The sequence below is a fragment of the Diadema antillarum genome, unplaced genomic scaffold (genome assembly GCF_040938485.1).
Source record: "Diadema antillarum isolate AM-2024a unplaced genomic scaffold, OU_Dant_1.0 seq00001512_RagTag, whole genome shotgun sequence".
NCBI classification, from domain to species: Eukaryota; Metazoa; Echinodermata; class Echinoidea; order Diadematoida; family Diadematidae; genus Diadema; species Diadema antillarum.
In genome coordinates, this window is record NW_027272246.1 from 390,617 (window position 1) to 405,318 (window position 14,702).

Sequence of the window (14,702 nt, forward strand, 5' to 3'; positions counted from 1 at the left end):
CTGCCACTGTGGATCTCGATTGCAAATCTTAAGCACTCACAAAATCATCTTCCGCATCTAATGCTCACTACATACACGGCCAATACATCAATTTCCCAAACGTCTTGACAGAGAAAAACTTGCAAAAATGACCGAGATCAATAGCTTGAGAAACGAAATGAAAATAAAAGCACGATGTTAAAAAAGTTATGCTGAGCATTCTTTTTTTTACAGTAAATTGATGTGCCTATGCAAGGTTATAACAAAAAGAAACAAATCGATGTACGGCTGAGAGGAAGAATCTGTGACACATAAAAGTTTTGGGGCAGAGGCAGAGTGATGAAAACAGAGTAAAAGGCTACGGAATTGTGCTGGTATTACTATTATGTAAGGAAATTGTTCTCAAATACAAAAGTATTGCTAATATGTTACATGTTTAATCTTATTCTTCCTCATCATGTTCTACACATACTCGTATGCGACACGAGAATGAATATTCACACTTGGTACTTTCGAGAGGTCACAAAAGTCCATCACAGGGGAGACACAGGACAGACAGATGGACCAAAATATGGACTCCAAATCACCTTTGCATGGAACTTCACTTCAAAGACGGGGGCAAAGTCTGTCGCCATCTGACCCAGTGCATTGCAGGCAGCATATCTGACTCGTGGATGCTGATGGGACAAAAATCACACAATACTCATCTTCAATCCAAAACGTAAGATCATGTATTTCCGTAACTCTCGAGATACACTTTCTTTTGCACAATTTTTATTAAAAGCAGTCATCAGAATTTCTTTGAATATCGGCAGAAAAAAATATCTGTTTATGGGTAAAAGTAACTAGAAATATCACTTAAGGTGATTAATACCCCCGCCCCGTGACGACAGTCTTACCCAAGGAACGATCTTTCCTTGATCTTCTGCCATTTAAATGCCGTTACCATGGCAACGCAGCTTCCGACACGTCCGAAAAATATGTCTTGCACATCTTCCCACCAAGACTATTGTGTGTGCCACATTTCATAAGCTTTTGTCAAAAACTGAGGAAGTAGTTCAATCCACAAGATCTTTCCTTGATCTTCCACCATTAATATGCCGTTACCATGGCAACGCAGCTTCCGACACGTCCAAAAAATATGTCTTGCACATCTTCCCACCAAGACCAATGTGTGTGCCACATTTCATGAGCTTCAGTCGAATACAGAGGAAGTAGTTCAATCCGCAAGATCTTTCCTTGATCTTCTGCCATTTATATGCTGTTACCATGGCAACGCAGCTTCCGACACGTCTGAAAAATATATCTTCCACATCTTCCCACCAAGATCAAGGTGTGTGCCACATTTCATAAGATTTGGTAAAAAAACTGAGGAAGTAGTTAAATCCGCAAGATCTTTCCTTGATCTTCTGCCATTAATATGCCGTTACCATGGCAACGTACTTTCGGGTACTGTCAAAAAATGCGTCTTGCACATCTACAACCAAAGGCATACATCTGTACCAAGTTTCATGGAAATTGGGCAAAAACTGAGGAAGTAGTTTGCAACACAAAATTTTCCATCATTTTGGCTCATAATATGTGAGCTGTTACCATGGCAACATACTTTTTGTCACTGTCAAGAAATGTGTCATGCTGACCTATATCCTAAGACAAACATTCAATATGAATTCCATGAGAATTGGAAGAACACTGATGAAGCAGTTTTGCCATGAAGCATTTTGCCCTATATTTTACCAATAACATGCCGTTACAACCCAAGGCACACATCTGTGCCAAGTTTTATGGGAATCGGTTGAAAACTGAGGAAGTAGTTCGCGACGCAAGATTTGCAACGGACCAACCGCCCGACCGACCGTCCGCTGATTCCTATATACCCCCTTCAAACTTCGTTTGGCGGGGGTATAAAAATCTCAGGAGAACAGATTTATTTCTTAATTTTCAGTGATATACTGTAAAACGAGGAATGTTCGCGTGCATTTTAATTTCGCGAATTTCGCAAGCGCCAAGATTCGCGAAATTAAAATGCACGCAAAAGTTCTTGTCTACACTATATATACATTGAACGCCAGTGGCAATTCGCAAAATTTCATGCCACGAAAAAGGCCATTGGCTCCAATTCGCGAAAATTTACTGCCGCGAATATAACATGTTTTACAGTAGTCTGTTGAATATATATGACATTACTCTACCATCATCAGTGTACTTGCCTATACGCAACCATCTGTACATGTATGGTATATAAGCAGAGGTAAATACAATTTTTTACTAAGACATTCACATGGGAATAATAACTTGTAATTATTCACACAAAAATTTGAGCTACATTTATAACACAGAAAACAGGTTTATGATACAATCATAAATTGTACTTATAATCCTTAAAAATTTTTTTTTCTCTCTCTCTTTTGTCTTCTGTCAAATAGCAGCCCAAGTGGAACCGTGGAATTTTGACGCAGACAATTCAAGGCTTACCTCCTCCTTGTAGAGAAACGGCAGGACAGAGTCGACGACCTTCTCCAGGACTGCCTCCATCTGGTTGTGGCATCCCTCGCCGACCGCAGAAATCGCCATGAGGGCAGCATGCCGTGACTTCCAGTCTTCTGATTTTATCATGCAAAGTATGAGACATAATAAATCAATCAAAACACAAACAAAATCAGAACATCAAAGGCACGTCAATCATCTGACAGCTCAGTGAAGCAAAATTTGTCGGTTGAGAATGACAAAGGCGACAAGTTGCCACTAAACCCATAGTGATAAGGCAAATTAACGCCCTTCTCATTCTCAGTCGACAAATTTGAGGCTTTCGAATGGATTGTCTGATTTTCATCACACTTTCACGGCTATGTTCTATCAAAATTGCTGCCTTCTCTCAATTGACAGGTATATGACGGTGAACTTGTCTAAGTGTCTGGGCATGTAAAGGTTAAGTATGATGTGAATAACAGTAAGTTTGTTTCAATGAAAGAAGAGATAAATTGCCGCTCACCGTTCTGGAGTAAGCTGGGCACGATAGCGATGATGTGCGGCAGCATCGTCTTCCCGCCGATGCCGCAAGCAAACCGGTCGAGGGCGCTCTCCCCGGCCACGGCATTGCTGTCGCTGTCGTCGTCCTCGATCTCGTCGGACAGTGCCCACTCTGGGTCATCCTCCAGGTCAGTCATCATCTTCATCATGAGTGGAACTGAAAAAAGGAAAAATGCGTCATCTTGTCAGAGGGGCAGCTAATGATGTCATGGCTCCTACCAGCAGATGATCATCATCGCATTTTATCATAACAATGTCCAAACTATTTATAAAGTGATGCTGTGAAATATGGTGGGGAGAAACAGAAATGCATTGAATAGAGAATGTCATTCCATAAAAAATTCGAATGCTGGGACAATCGCCTCTCCTTTCTTTCTTGTAATAGCAACCAACAGCTACCATGATGAAAGAGATTCATTATTCTTTTTTTTTTTTGCTTTTAGATGCCTCATCTGCCACAGGTTTTTCTTCATCAGTTATCATACAATACATTTTCTTGTTGTTTCTTCACTCCATTTTTTTTACACTTCTTTGCAAGTTTGCATCAATACACACTCAAACCATACAGCAAAAAGTTGATGAAGACCAAGACTTTGTGGTCTTGGTAATTACAAACATAGAGATGGTCTATAGCAAGAACAAGCCTTTACAAATGTGTCTACACCAAGAGAGACATTTGGGACTATAGTACGCTTTGGGTTGTTGTTGTTGCTGTTGTGGTTATGGTACTTGTTGTGATTGTTGTTGTGGTTGTGGTGGTACTTATGGTTGTTGTGGTTGATGTCGTTGTCGTCATTGTTGTCGTTGCTGTCATTGGTGTTGTTGCCGTCTTCATTTAGTTGTCATTGTCCATGTTGTTGTCATCATTGTTTTGTTGTTGTTGTTGTTGTCATTGTTGGTTGTTGTTTCTGTTACTTACCAACATGCTTGATGTACTGTGGGTATCTCCTGAGCATGGCAGCTGCTGTCTCAGATAATGTAACAACCATCTCCAGCCCAAGATGTCTCCAGTTATCCGGAAGTTCGCCGTTATCGATCACCTGGGGTCCACAGAAAGGAGGAGAAAAAAATCAATCTTTTAACAAGTTCACAGATTTAATCATTCAGGAAACAATTTTATAAAATATCACTGAAGTGTGTATTCTAGTGATGTGGCACATATTCAAAATTGTTTTTATGTTGTGTATATGTATGTGATGGACCACTTCATCGGGTTTGCGCCCTTGCTCTTTACAAGTGATGTGGAGTGGGATTCTCTACTTAAATTGAGTTGGGAGTCTGTCACTCGTGGGATCTCCATCTATGTCCTGTCTGAGGGGCAGACTATATTTGACTTTTATCAGATGGGATAGTATGATGACAAACAATGTTGCTCAGCTTCCCACTCTAAAATTCGAATCCTAGCCACTTATCTACAAGGGCAGACGTGCTATCAACTCTGCCATCTCATTGCAACTTTCGGCAGTCGCAGAGACAATGTTTCACTCTGAGATCACGTTATCTATGAGGACATGTCCTGTAGGACATCAACTGATATTCTTTGCACTCGTGCCTGGTATATCACATGGCATTCAACTAAATCAGTTTCATGACATTTGCTCCTGCGACAGTCGCTCCCATGAAATATCTGCACGCTAAAGCCAAACATAAAACCTACCCACAAATATAACCCTAACCCTAATCCTAGTTCTCACATGAAACTTGACTTAACCCTAACTATAGGCCGGGGGGGCCTCTCAGGCCCCCCCACTCGACATTCCGCGCGTTGTATCACTATTGTGAAAAGCTATCGCAGCGACGTTTCATGACTTTTTTTTTCGAGTCTCCCGCATCTTTTGACACCAAATTTGCGATGCCAAGGCGCGCGGTTCTGAAGTTGCGCATAAATATGTACATGCATGTCAGACCAAAATTTGCTCAAAAACATTAATTCGTGTACAATTTCAATGCAAACTGTGCTTACAGGCAAATTTCATAAAAACATGATTGTTTGGGGGTTTTATTGATTAAAATTAATAACATATTTTCTTGTTCGGAACAATGTCGTGGACAAATTTCATCGAAAAAACAATGAAAAGCATAAAGATTAAAAAACAAAGATATACATAAGAAATTTAAAACTAGAAATGTCGCTACGGCGACTGATGCCTCCGCCATAATGCATGATTCTCCCAATAGGTGTATAGTACAATGTCTTCACAATGTGTGATGACAGTTTCACATAACTGGTAAAATATCGAAATAACAGGTTTATCAGAAATAGCTTGAATGTTCACTTTCCACAAACTGGGTTTGCTATAATTGTCTATTAAAGAGTGCAGGTACACCTATTTGGGGAATTGAAAATTTTTACTTGACTTCTGACCGACCTTGTCATAAGTTTATGCATGGAGTATAATTTTCAAGGTATGAAGAAAGAGTGTAATTACACTAAAAAAAAAAACAGTACAAAATATATCTTTTTTTTTATTTAAACCTAACCTTTGACCCTTAACCTTTGACCTTTGACCTTCTGGCTGGAAATTTCCAAGAGAATCTCCATTAAGTAATACATGTACGTACATTAAATTTTAAAACTAATAATGCAATCATTGCATATACTAGTACAGGCTTATATGAGGGAAATAGTAACATTTTGAGGAGTTGACCTTGACCTTTGACCCCCTGACTATTGACCCATGGCCCCTAAATTCCCTAGATAATCCCTGCCAGTCAGTACATGCATATGTACCAAGTTCCATGAAGATACATTGAACCATTTGTGAGAAAAGTGATATTGCAACATTTTCACCTAACCTTTGACCTTTTGACCTTTGACCTTATGACATGAAACTCTCTCTGGAGAATCTTTATGCAGTAGTACATGTCTACACTAAGTTTCAAGAAAATAACTGCGGGCATTGCATAGATATGGGGGAAATAGCAACATTTTTAGCATTTGACCTTGACCTTTTGACCTTTGACCTCTTGTCAATGTCACTAAAATCTACTCAACTAATTGTCCCATCATACATCATCCTTGGACCAAGTTTGGTGAAAGCTGCTTCATCCAGTTTTGAGTTATCACGTAAACAGATAAATTTTAGGATTTGACCTTGATCTTTGACCTTTGACCTCTGTCCAATTTCACTGAAAAACTAATCAAGTAATTGTCCCATCATACATCATCCTCCAACAAAGTTTGGTGAAATTTGCTCCATACAGTCTTGAGTTATTGCGTAAACGGATAAATTTCATGATTTGACCTTGACCTTTGACCTTTGACCTTCAGCCGATTTCACCTAAAATCTAATCAAATCATTGCCCCATCATACTTCATACTTGGACCAAGTTTGGTAAAATTCCAGTATATATTACTCAAGTTATCGCGTAAACGAAAGCGGACGGACGTACGTACGGACGTACGTACGGACGGACGGACAACCCGAAAACATAATGCCTCCGGCACCACTACGTGGCGGAGGCATAAAAACAATAAAATACTTAAGAAATTTTTTGATGGCACAATTTTTTTTCTCTTACATTTGCTAAGGACACTAAAAAGAATATTTACATACAAAATGTGCCTGTTGAGAGCTTTATTTACTGATTTATACCAAATTGTCTGATTTCATGCATAATTATGCATCAATGAGCATAATTTAGCATGAATGATAATCTTTTAAAAAAACTAACTTCATGGTACTTTAGATTACGTCACAGGCAATGTGTGTGCCGATTTTTGCCGCAATCGCGCGGTCAACAGCCGAGATCTGGAGGGGGGGGGGGGCCTGGGAGGGCCCCCCTTCCCCGGCTCTATCATCTACCTAAATAGCCTGGTCTAGTTAGGGTTAAAATCCTACCCCAACCCTGACGTAACCCTAAGTCCTTGGAGAAAATAAGACTGGGGAAACTGCTGCAGGAACACATGTCGTGTCACCAACTTGATCACAGCACATGTACAAGACTCTTTTATCTGATGGTGGGGTGTGGGGAGGAGGGGGAATTAAAGGCAGCCGATCGCCATCCCTAATGGTACGTAAACTCTGAACGACCGAAGTTTGTGCATGCAATTGCGCAATGCCAGACTCGGTGCTATATCCATAAACGTGTGGGACAATGCTGCCACTGAGACACGTGTGTGTGTGTGCCTGTGTGTGTATGCATCAAACACAAACGTTGTCACCGCGAGCTGCGGTGATTGGAGGAGAGAGGCCAGAAGACGCGTGTGTGTGTGTGTGTGTGCGTGTGTACGCATCATACACAAATATTGTCACCGCGAGCTGCGGTGATTGGAGGAGAGAGGCCAGAAGACGCGTGGCTCTTTTGGCCTCTCTTCATGCGCATGCGCACTGAGAGTGTGCGTCCATTCGGAAGCTCTCGTGGCTTGCTCGGACAGCCATTTTGGGTTAGGAGATTAGCACAGAGAGCTCTCTTGTACCCTAGCATTTCGTTCGCTGACCCATTGAGCCAGCGCTATTCTCATTCGGGGTCACTACATTTAATACAGAATGGGGGAGGCAGCATGTTGCGTTCGTCTCCATGCCGCACAAACCACTTGCCACGATTGAGTGCCTTTAACTCACCTGCAGAGCCAGGGTGAGAACGTTCTCCATGTATGGCCTGAGAAGTTTGGGTGTGCTCTCCTCCAGTTCCAAGAAAGCCTTCAGCAGCGAGTCATCGTCTTGGCTCTTGATGCTTTCTGTTATTGTCTGTATTTCAAAGGAGAAAAAAGTAAACAAATATGAAATTAGGAAATTTCAGGTTATATTCAAATATCAACCACTTGGACAGAATGAGCAATCATATAAAACTGGAAAATTGAAACAGTTTGAAACAACAAATAATAGAACTCTCTTTACACATTTGTATTCGAACATTCTCTAACCTGTAATCGTTTGCACAGTATTGATCTGAACATGCAAAAATTATATACAAATGGAGTCTGGACACAAGGCTAGTAGGGAAGACAAATTTTAGACTTACATCAAGTACTGCAGGCATGAGGTCCATGAAATGTTTCTGGATGTTTGTCTCCTTGCTGTTGACGACGATGAAAGATATTGTGGCTTTGGCAGCAATTATTCGCACCTAGTGAAAACAACAAGAGCTGTTCATGTAATTGCAGATTCACAGATGCCACAATAATGGACTCCAGTCTCGAAGATTTATTTCAAACCTTCATCAGAGCCATCGTTTCAAGGTGAGAGCCACATTTGAAGTCCCATTATGGCTCAAATATGCGATAATAACAATAGTTCCAATGAAAATTTGTCCGACGGATATAGAACATAATTATTTTATGAGTGAAAATAACAGCTCATCATAATGGTGTTTTCAATCATTTCCAGTCAATGCTAAACCTTGTCAACAGTATTTCATCAATTCTGAAAATATATAATTAGGAGATAAACTCACATATATTCTCAGATAGAATGGCTGCATGACACACATAGTTCCAGTTATTAACCGATTAAGCTGACTTTGATCCATCATCCAAGAAACGATGTATTCTTAATTGTACAAACTGATGGGTCATCATATGCAAGTCAGTGCATCTGTGGATCTTTGCCTCTAGGACAAATCCCAAGTAATAAACTCTTCCACTTCAGCATCTTCAAATTGGCAATGTCAAACCAATAAAAAGTGCAGTACAAACAACAAAATAGGTCATTTCTATCAATCAAGTCATGACCCATCCATGGTTTAGCATCTTCTGAATGCCGACTTTAGCTCCAAGATGCAGATTTTACATGTACCTTAACAAGCACCAGAAGATATGTACTACTCGAGCAGCCCATACGAAGAACACGATCCACACCTCCCTGCCCCTATCATTCTTCCACCACTTTCACTGGTCCCCTTACCCCTAATTGCTCTTGCTTGTCCAGACATTGGCTCAGCATGTCCTTGATGACCACCAGGTAGTACTCTTGCTTGTTTCCAAAGATGCCAGGAAAGTTACTGCAAATCATTAACAGCAAAAACAACATGGTATTAAAAAACTGACGTTAACTTGTTGAGGACGTTTTGATTTTGCTACAACACGCATTTTCCACAGACACTTGCCTGAGTATACTCGGGACTCGTCCTCAATGGGTTAATCAATGCAGCAACTACCTCATATAATCAATGTTTAACCTACTGTTTATGCCATATATTCAGCGGAATTTCCTGACAATTTCATGAGTGGTTGAATTTGTGATTGTGGAGTACAGTATCAAACAATGAAATGTATGCGTGCACGTCACATTTATGGATCAGAGTTAATATTTTCGCTGTTTTTAAATTTGCAAATAGCACCTGACTTGCAAAATTCACAAAAATAAAGACCTCGTGAAATATTTGACGAGTACAGTATCATGTATAAGAAACCATCTTTCTGTGGTTTGATGCTTACAAAAAATCTGTTTAGCTTAAGTTTCGTCAATCATTGCTAGTATTTTATAAGAAAGAATGAACAACTGTTTTTTATTTGATCTTACTCAAAGATAATGATGCCAATTCACGACACTTCCACATGAATAATTGCACCAATGCTTCAGATATCACACTTAACCCATTGAGGATGGTTTGATTTTGCTACAACACGCATTTCCCAGAGACACCTGCCCGAGTATACTCGAGATTCATCCTCAACGGGTTGAAGATGTGATAGCATGGGGATTCTTGGAGTGGGAAGGCTGTACGGCCTTCGTATGATATTCAAATATCCAGGTAACAAATTTTATACAGCTTTATCATTAATCTCTATGTAAGTGTACACAGAGCCAAAGAATCTTGACTCAAGTCGACCATTACTGATGAGCATATGCTACGATGTACATTTTACTTTAATATTCGCTGACTGGTGCTTTTTGTGGTTTCCGAATGTACCCCATTTGGGCAGCGAATGAACTGGTCCACCCACGAATCCCCACGCTACCCAGCCTTTTAAGGTACTATTTACCATTTGCACATGAAACAAAAACCCAGCCTTAGTGCTTCAAAATAGTTCTAGAAAACATGAGTTACAGACGGAAACAACCAATATAGAAATGTTCATCAGTGATCAGAGGTAGTGATATCTCCTCATATTTCAGGCTTTATTGCAAAATTTTCATATCGTAAGATGTTTTGTGATAGAACTGACCTACACATATGCATCAAATGTGATAACTCAAACATTTTTAAAATCACTGCTCCCAAAGGTAAAAGCAGTACCTTTAACAGACTTGATGCAAAAAAGTAAAATATGTATCAATGGCAGAGAGACAAAAACCAAAACTGTTTTTCTGACAAAGCAAACAAACAAACAACAAAACAAAACAAAACAAAACAAAACAAAACAAAACAAAACAAAACAAAACAAAACAAACAAAACACTTACTTGAATATGTTGAGGGCGCTCTCTTTGAGTTCTGCGACAGTGGAGGTTCCACACTGGAACAGGAACTGCCATATTTCCGGCCACAGCTGATTACCTTCCTCATCTGATGGCAAATCCAGAACATGCAGACCATTTTTTTTTTTTTTTTTAAATCTGTAAAACTATTTTGTGTACGCCACCTACCTAAGGAAACACTTCCCTCAACCCCAACCCCACCCCCATAATAATGTGCTATAAAGATGGCAGACATTTATTTAAATGTATCGCACGTATTGCAAGTCATACATGTAAGTCTGGCAAGTACTCAAACATAGACTCGACTATCCCAAGTCACATCATTTTTGTTTGTACCCATACAAAATAAAACAAAATCTGAGAAAGTTCTCCTGATAGATAAGCAATCATATCTGGATAAAAACTGATTGGCAGAAGTTTATGAGTGAATTTCTCTACAAAATACACATCATTTGGAGACTAGACACACTCTCCTTTAGATTTACAGGGACTAATAGTTTGATGCAACTTGATGCAGGAATTCATTAATCTGTAACATTCTGGTTAAGGAACAACCTTTACAATCATGTAAAGCACAGAGATCATATTATCACCAATCCTTCTATTGATACTGACATGATGTACAGTGCACATCCGTTATAACGAACACAGTGATAATGAAATTCCAGCTACAACGAAGTAAAAATTCAGGCCGCAACATTATCCACTCTTTGTATTCTTATTGCTTATCATTGTTAATTTGTTCAGTTATAACGAAATTTCGATGTAAAGATAGAAAACTGAAGGTCAGGAGGACTTCATTATTATAACGGGAGTCTACTGTATCCTGTTGGGTAGTCAAACGGTCCTGCATGTGTAAGCCTTGCAACATGGAAATTCCCCCCGTCTTTTAATATTCCAATTATGCAATACATTGCCACATCTATAGCTGCCAGAATATCAGCAAGTCATGACAAGGAGTTTCACTTTAAAAGGCCAGTAAATCACCTGACACTGCACATCTTGATCAGGTGACAGTACAATCATTTCTGCGCCATCCTGATTTTCTTACATGTTCTCCCAAAGGTCAACGCAATTTTGTATCAAACATTTTAGGATGGATGCGTTGAGAGGGAGTAGGGAGGGCCATGGGATGTTGATAATAATGATAAATAAGAAAATAAATCTGTGAGAAAAAAATCAAATGAAATTCTGAGGGGAAAAAAGAAGCTAGTTTTCAATACTTGACAGAATTTCTGTTTGTGGTGCCAAAGTAACGCCCATGTATGATGATATTCTGACATAAGAACGGTCAAACTTTCTATTATCAGATTTTGCAAATAAAATCTATACAGATGTGCATTCTTTATTCAGTTTAAAAAACAATTTCCACGTGTGAAGGATAATGATGACAATTATAACTGCTCTTTTTTTTTCTTTTACCCTAATAACACTGTGTGGTTGCCTAGAAAATGGCATCACGTAAGTGCATAGAATACAATCCAACAAAATCTATGGGCATGACAATGAACACTGCACCTTTGCTGGAAGCCGATAAATGTGTACTCAGCAGGGCATGGGATCACAATGATCAACAAACCAAAAAAACGTTGGCTCAAAGTGAATATAAAACACTCCTGTGCAGTAGTCTCAACATTTGCGCACAATGCCATACAGAGAATGTTCCATTTAAATAATGCCCTAACTATGCACAACTACAATCCAAGACAAAACTGCAATACCACACTTGATAAATAATAATAATAATTTAAAACTAGATATATCGCTACGGCTACTGATATGCCTCCGCCATAATGCATGGTTCTCCTAATAGGTCTATAGTACAATGTCTTGACAATGTGTGATGACAGTTTCACACAATTGGCAAAATATTAAAATGACAGGTTTGACACAAATGTGCTGAATGTTCACTTTCCTACAACTAGGTTCAATTGGATGAATGATTAAAATGTCAGAGTGCAGGTATTTGGGGAACTGATGATTTTTACTTGACTTTTGACCCTTTTATAAGTTTATGCATTGAGTAATTTTCAAGGTATTGAGAAAAAGTATAATTTCAGTATCAAATGGGAAAATAGTATTATCTAAACCTGGCCTTTGACCTTTGACCTCACAGTTCCAAAGAGAATCACTGTTAGGTTGAACATGCATAAATATGTAAGTTTCATGATGATACCTTGAGTTACTTTCGAGATATGGAGGAAAAAGTGCAATTTAGCACTTTCACTTGACCTTTGACCTTTTGACCTTTGACCTTTTGGCAAGAAACTTCCCCAAAAATATATATTGGGTAATACATGCCATACATCAAGTTTTAAAAAAAAAACCTTCAGCCTATTGCATTTTAAGGAAAGTAGTGATATTTTGAGGAGTTGACCTTGACCTTTGACCCCCTGACCTTTGATCCATGACCCCCAACTTCCCTAGATAATCACTGCCCATCGGTACAAGCATATATACTAAGTTCCATGAAGATACCTCGAACCATTTGCGAGATATGGAGAAAAACATGAAATTTCAAATTTTTTTTCACAAAATAAACCTGTGACCTTTGACCTTTGACCCTGTGACCCTAAAATCCACACAAAGTATTATCCCCCAAGGATATACCCTCATACCAAGTTTGATGTAAAACCACCACACGGTTCTTGAGATATCGACAAAAACAAAACGGGACGGACGGACGTACGGACGGACGGACAGACGGACGGACGGACGGACAGACGGACGGACGGACGGACGGACGGATGACCCGAAAACATAATGCCTCCGGCCACTTCGTTGCGGAGGCATAAAAAAACTAATGCGAGACGAAAGACTCGTGCAGGACTCACCGATGAGGTTGCGTGCAAGTTCGGCGATGGCGTCGCAGATCCTGCGTCGGAGCATCCCGTCGCGATTGACCTGCAGCGACTGGATGAGCTGGTGCTTAACGGCCTCTTGCACATCTTTGGGTAGGTGCGGCCACAACCCCTCAAAGTTGGTGCTAAACAACCTCCGCAGAAGGACAGCCGCAAGCTGCGTATTCTTTGGTCGCAAACACGAAACACAAAAGAAGACATGGAAATAAACCATAAAAAATGAGGGTCATTTCTTGACTTGATATTTCAGATTTACCTATTCACCTAATTACCTTGCACACATGCATAATGGTGATTGACACGGAATGGTTTGATCGGTAAAACTTTATGAGTTCTTATGAGTTCTTACTGTTAAAATGGGTGCAGCAAATTAGCTTCCACTCAATATACACTTTTACAAAGGCGTACAGTCAACTCCGCATAAGTCAATCTTGACGGGACTGTGGAAAACACAAAGCCTTAGGCGATATTCGACTTTTACTTCTGCTTCTGCTTCAAGCTCATGTCAACCTTACATGTGTCAGCGAAGATTAAAAAGGCATCATTAGACACCACCAGAACAGACGGTTTCAGCTGACTTACCTCTGGTGGTATGTCTTGGCTGGCAATCGTCTGCACCAAGAAGGTTGTCTTCCCTGCCGGAGGAATCCCTTCATAGGCTTGCTGAAATCATTTAAAACATGAAAATGAGAGAGATAGAGATTGAGTCATAATTCATGCAGTACGAATATCAACTTGCTGTAACATCAATGCCTTTTAACAGTCATTTTCCTCAATGAATAATGTTCGCTGTCCAGTTGTCAAGAGCAAGCTTGATGTAAAATGTGATAGATCTCAAGATTTCCAGTACAATTTTCTGTTTGGTCTGAAACCTAGCAATCCCAAGAGGTGAAGAGTCACTATATATCAGAGGTAGCATTTTGAAAGAAGGCAGATTAACAATTTAAGTTGATTAAAACAATTTTTAGCTAATTGAAAGTAGATTCATCATCACTAGAAAGAAATATTGTTTAGGGAGGTACAGTACATACATTGTACACTAGTACGTGTATAATGTATGCATTGCAGGGCATTTCAAAAATATTTGTCAAACTTGCCCCAAATTGGGATTTGGGCAAAAGTCCCCTCTACGTTTCATTTTGCTTGCCCATTCTGAGTTTTCTTTTCCTGAGGCAAGCAATCAAGCATGTTTATAACAATCCTGTATCAAAATATCTTTCCATTCCTCAGCAAATGGCAGAGTTCACAAAATATACATTGTACATTTCATAACTATATGAGTGCGGCCCCATGGCCAGCAAAACAGGTTAAGTTGTCTGGTTTCTGTATTGCATATAAAGCTACATCATCTGCATATCAAACAAAAAGCTCAGTCTGGTATATTGGCTCACATGATGAGTGCACATGATCGAATTTCCCCATTCCATTTTTGTTTTGCCAAAACCGTCATGAAATATACTTGGCACGAT

At 39.6% G+C, this 14,702-nt stretch overlaps 1 protein-coding gene across 1 annotated transcript in view; it reads right to left on the minus strand.

Annotated features, from left to right (window-relative positions):
• LOC139710250 (importin-5-like) overlaps nt 1–13,896 on the minus strand; it is a gene marked incomplete at its 5' end in the record, with an annotated part of 36,588 nt that extends 22,692 nt beyond the window's left edge. Inside the window, 10 exons of the mRNA XM_071622180.1 lie at nt 567–656; nt 2,455–2,582; nt 2,972–3,166; nt 3,929–4,049; nt 7,575–7,700; nt 7,975–8,079; nt 8,856–8,952; nt 10,358–10,460; nt 13,207–13,399; nt 13,816–13,896. Coding sequence (XP_071478281.1) covers nt 567–656; nt 2,455–2,582; nt 2,972–3,166; nt 3,929–4,049; nt 7,575–7,700; nt 7,975–8,079; nt 8,856–8,952; nt 10,358–10,460; nt 13,207–13,399; nt 13,816–13,896 — 1,239 coding nt within the window. The remainder of the gene's footprint in view (nt 1–566; nt 657–2,454; nt 2,583–2,971; nt 3,167–3,928; nt 4,050–7,574; nt 7,701–7,974; nt 8,080–8,855; nt 8,953–10,357; nt 10,461–13,206; nt 13,400–13,815) is intronic.
• Nucleotides 13,897–14,702: the final 806 nt, after the last annotated feature.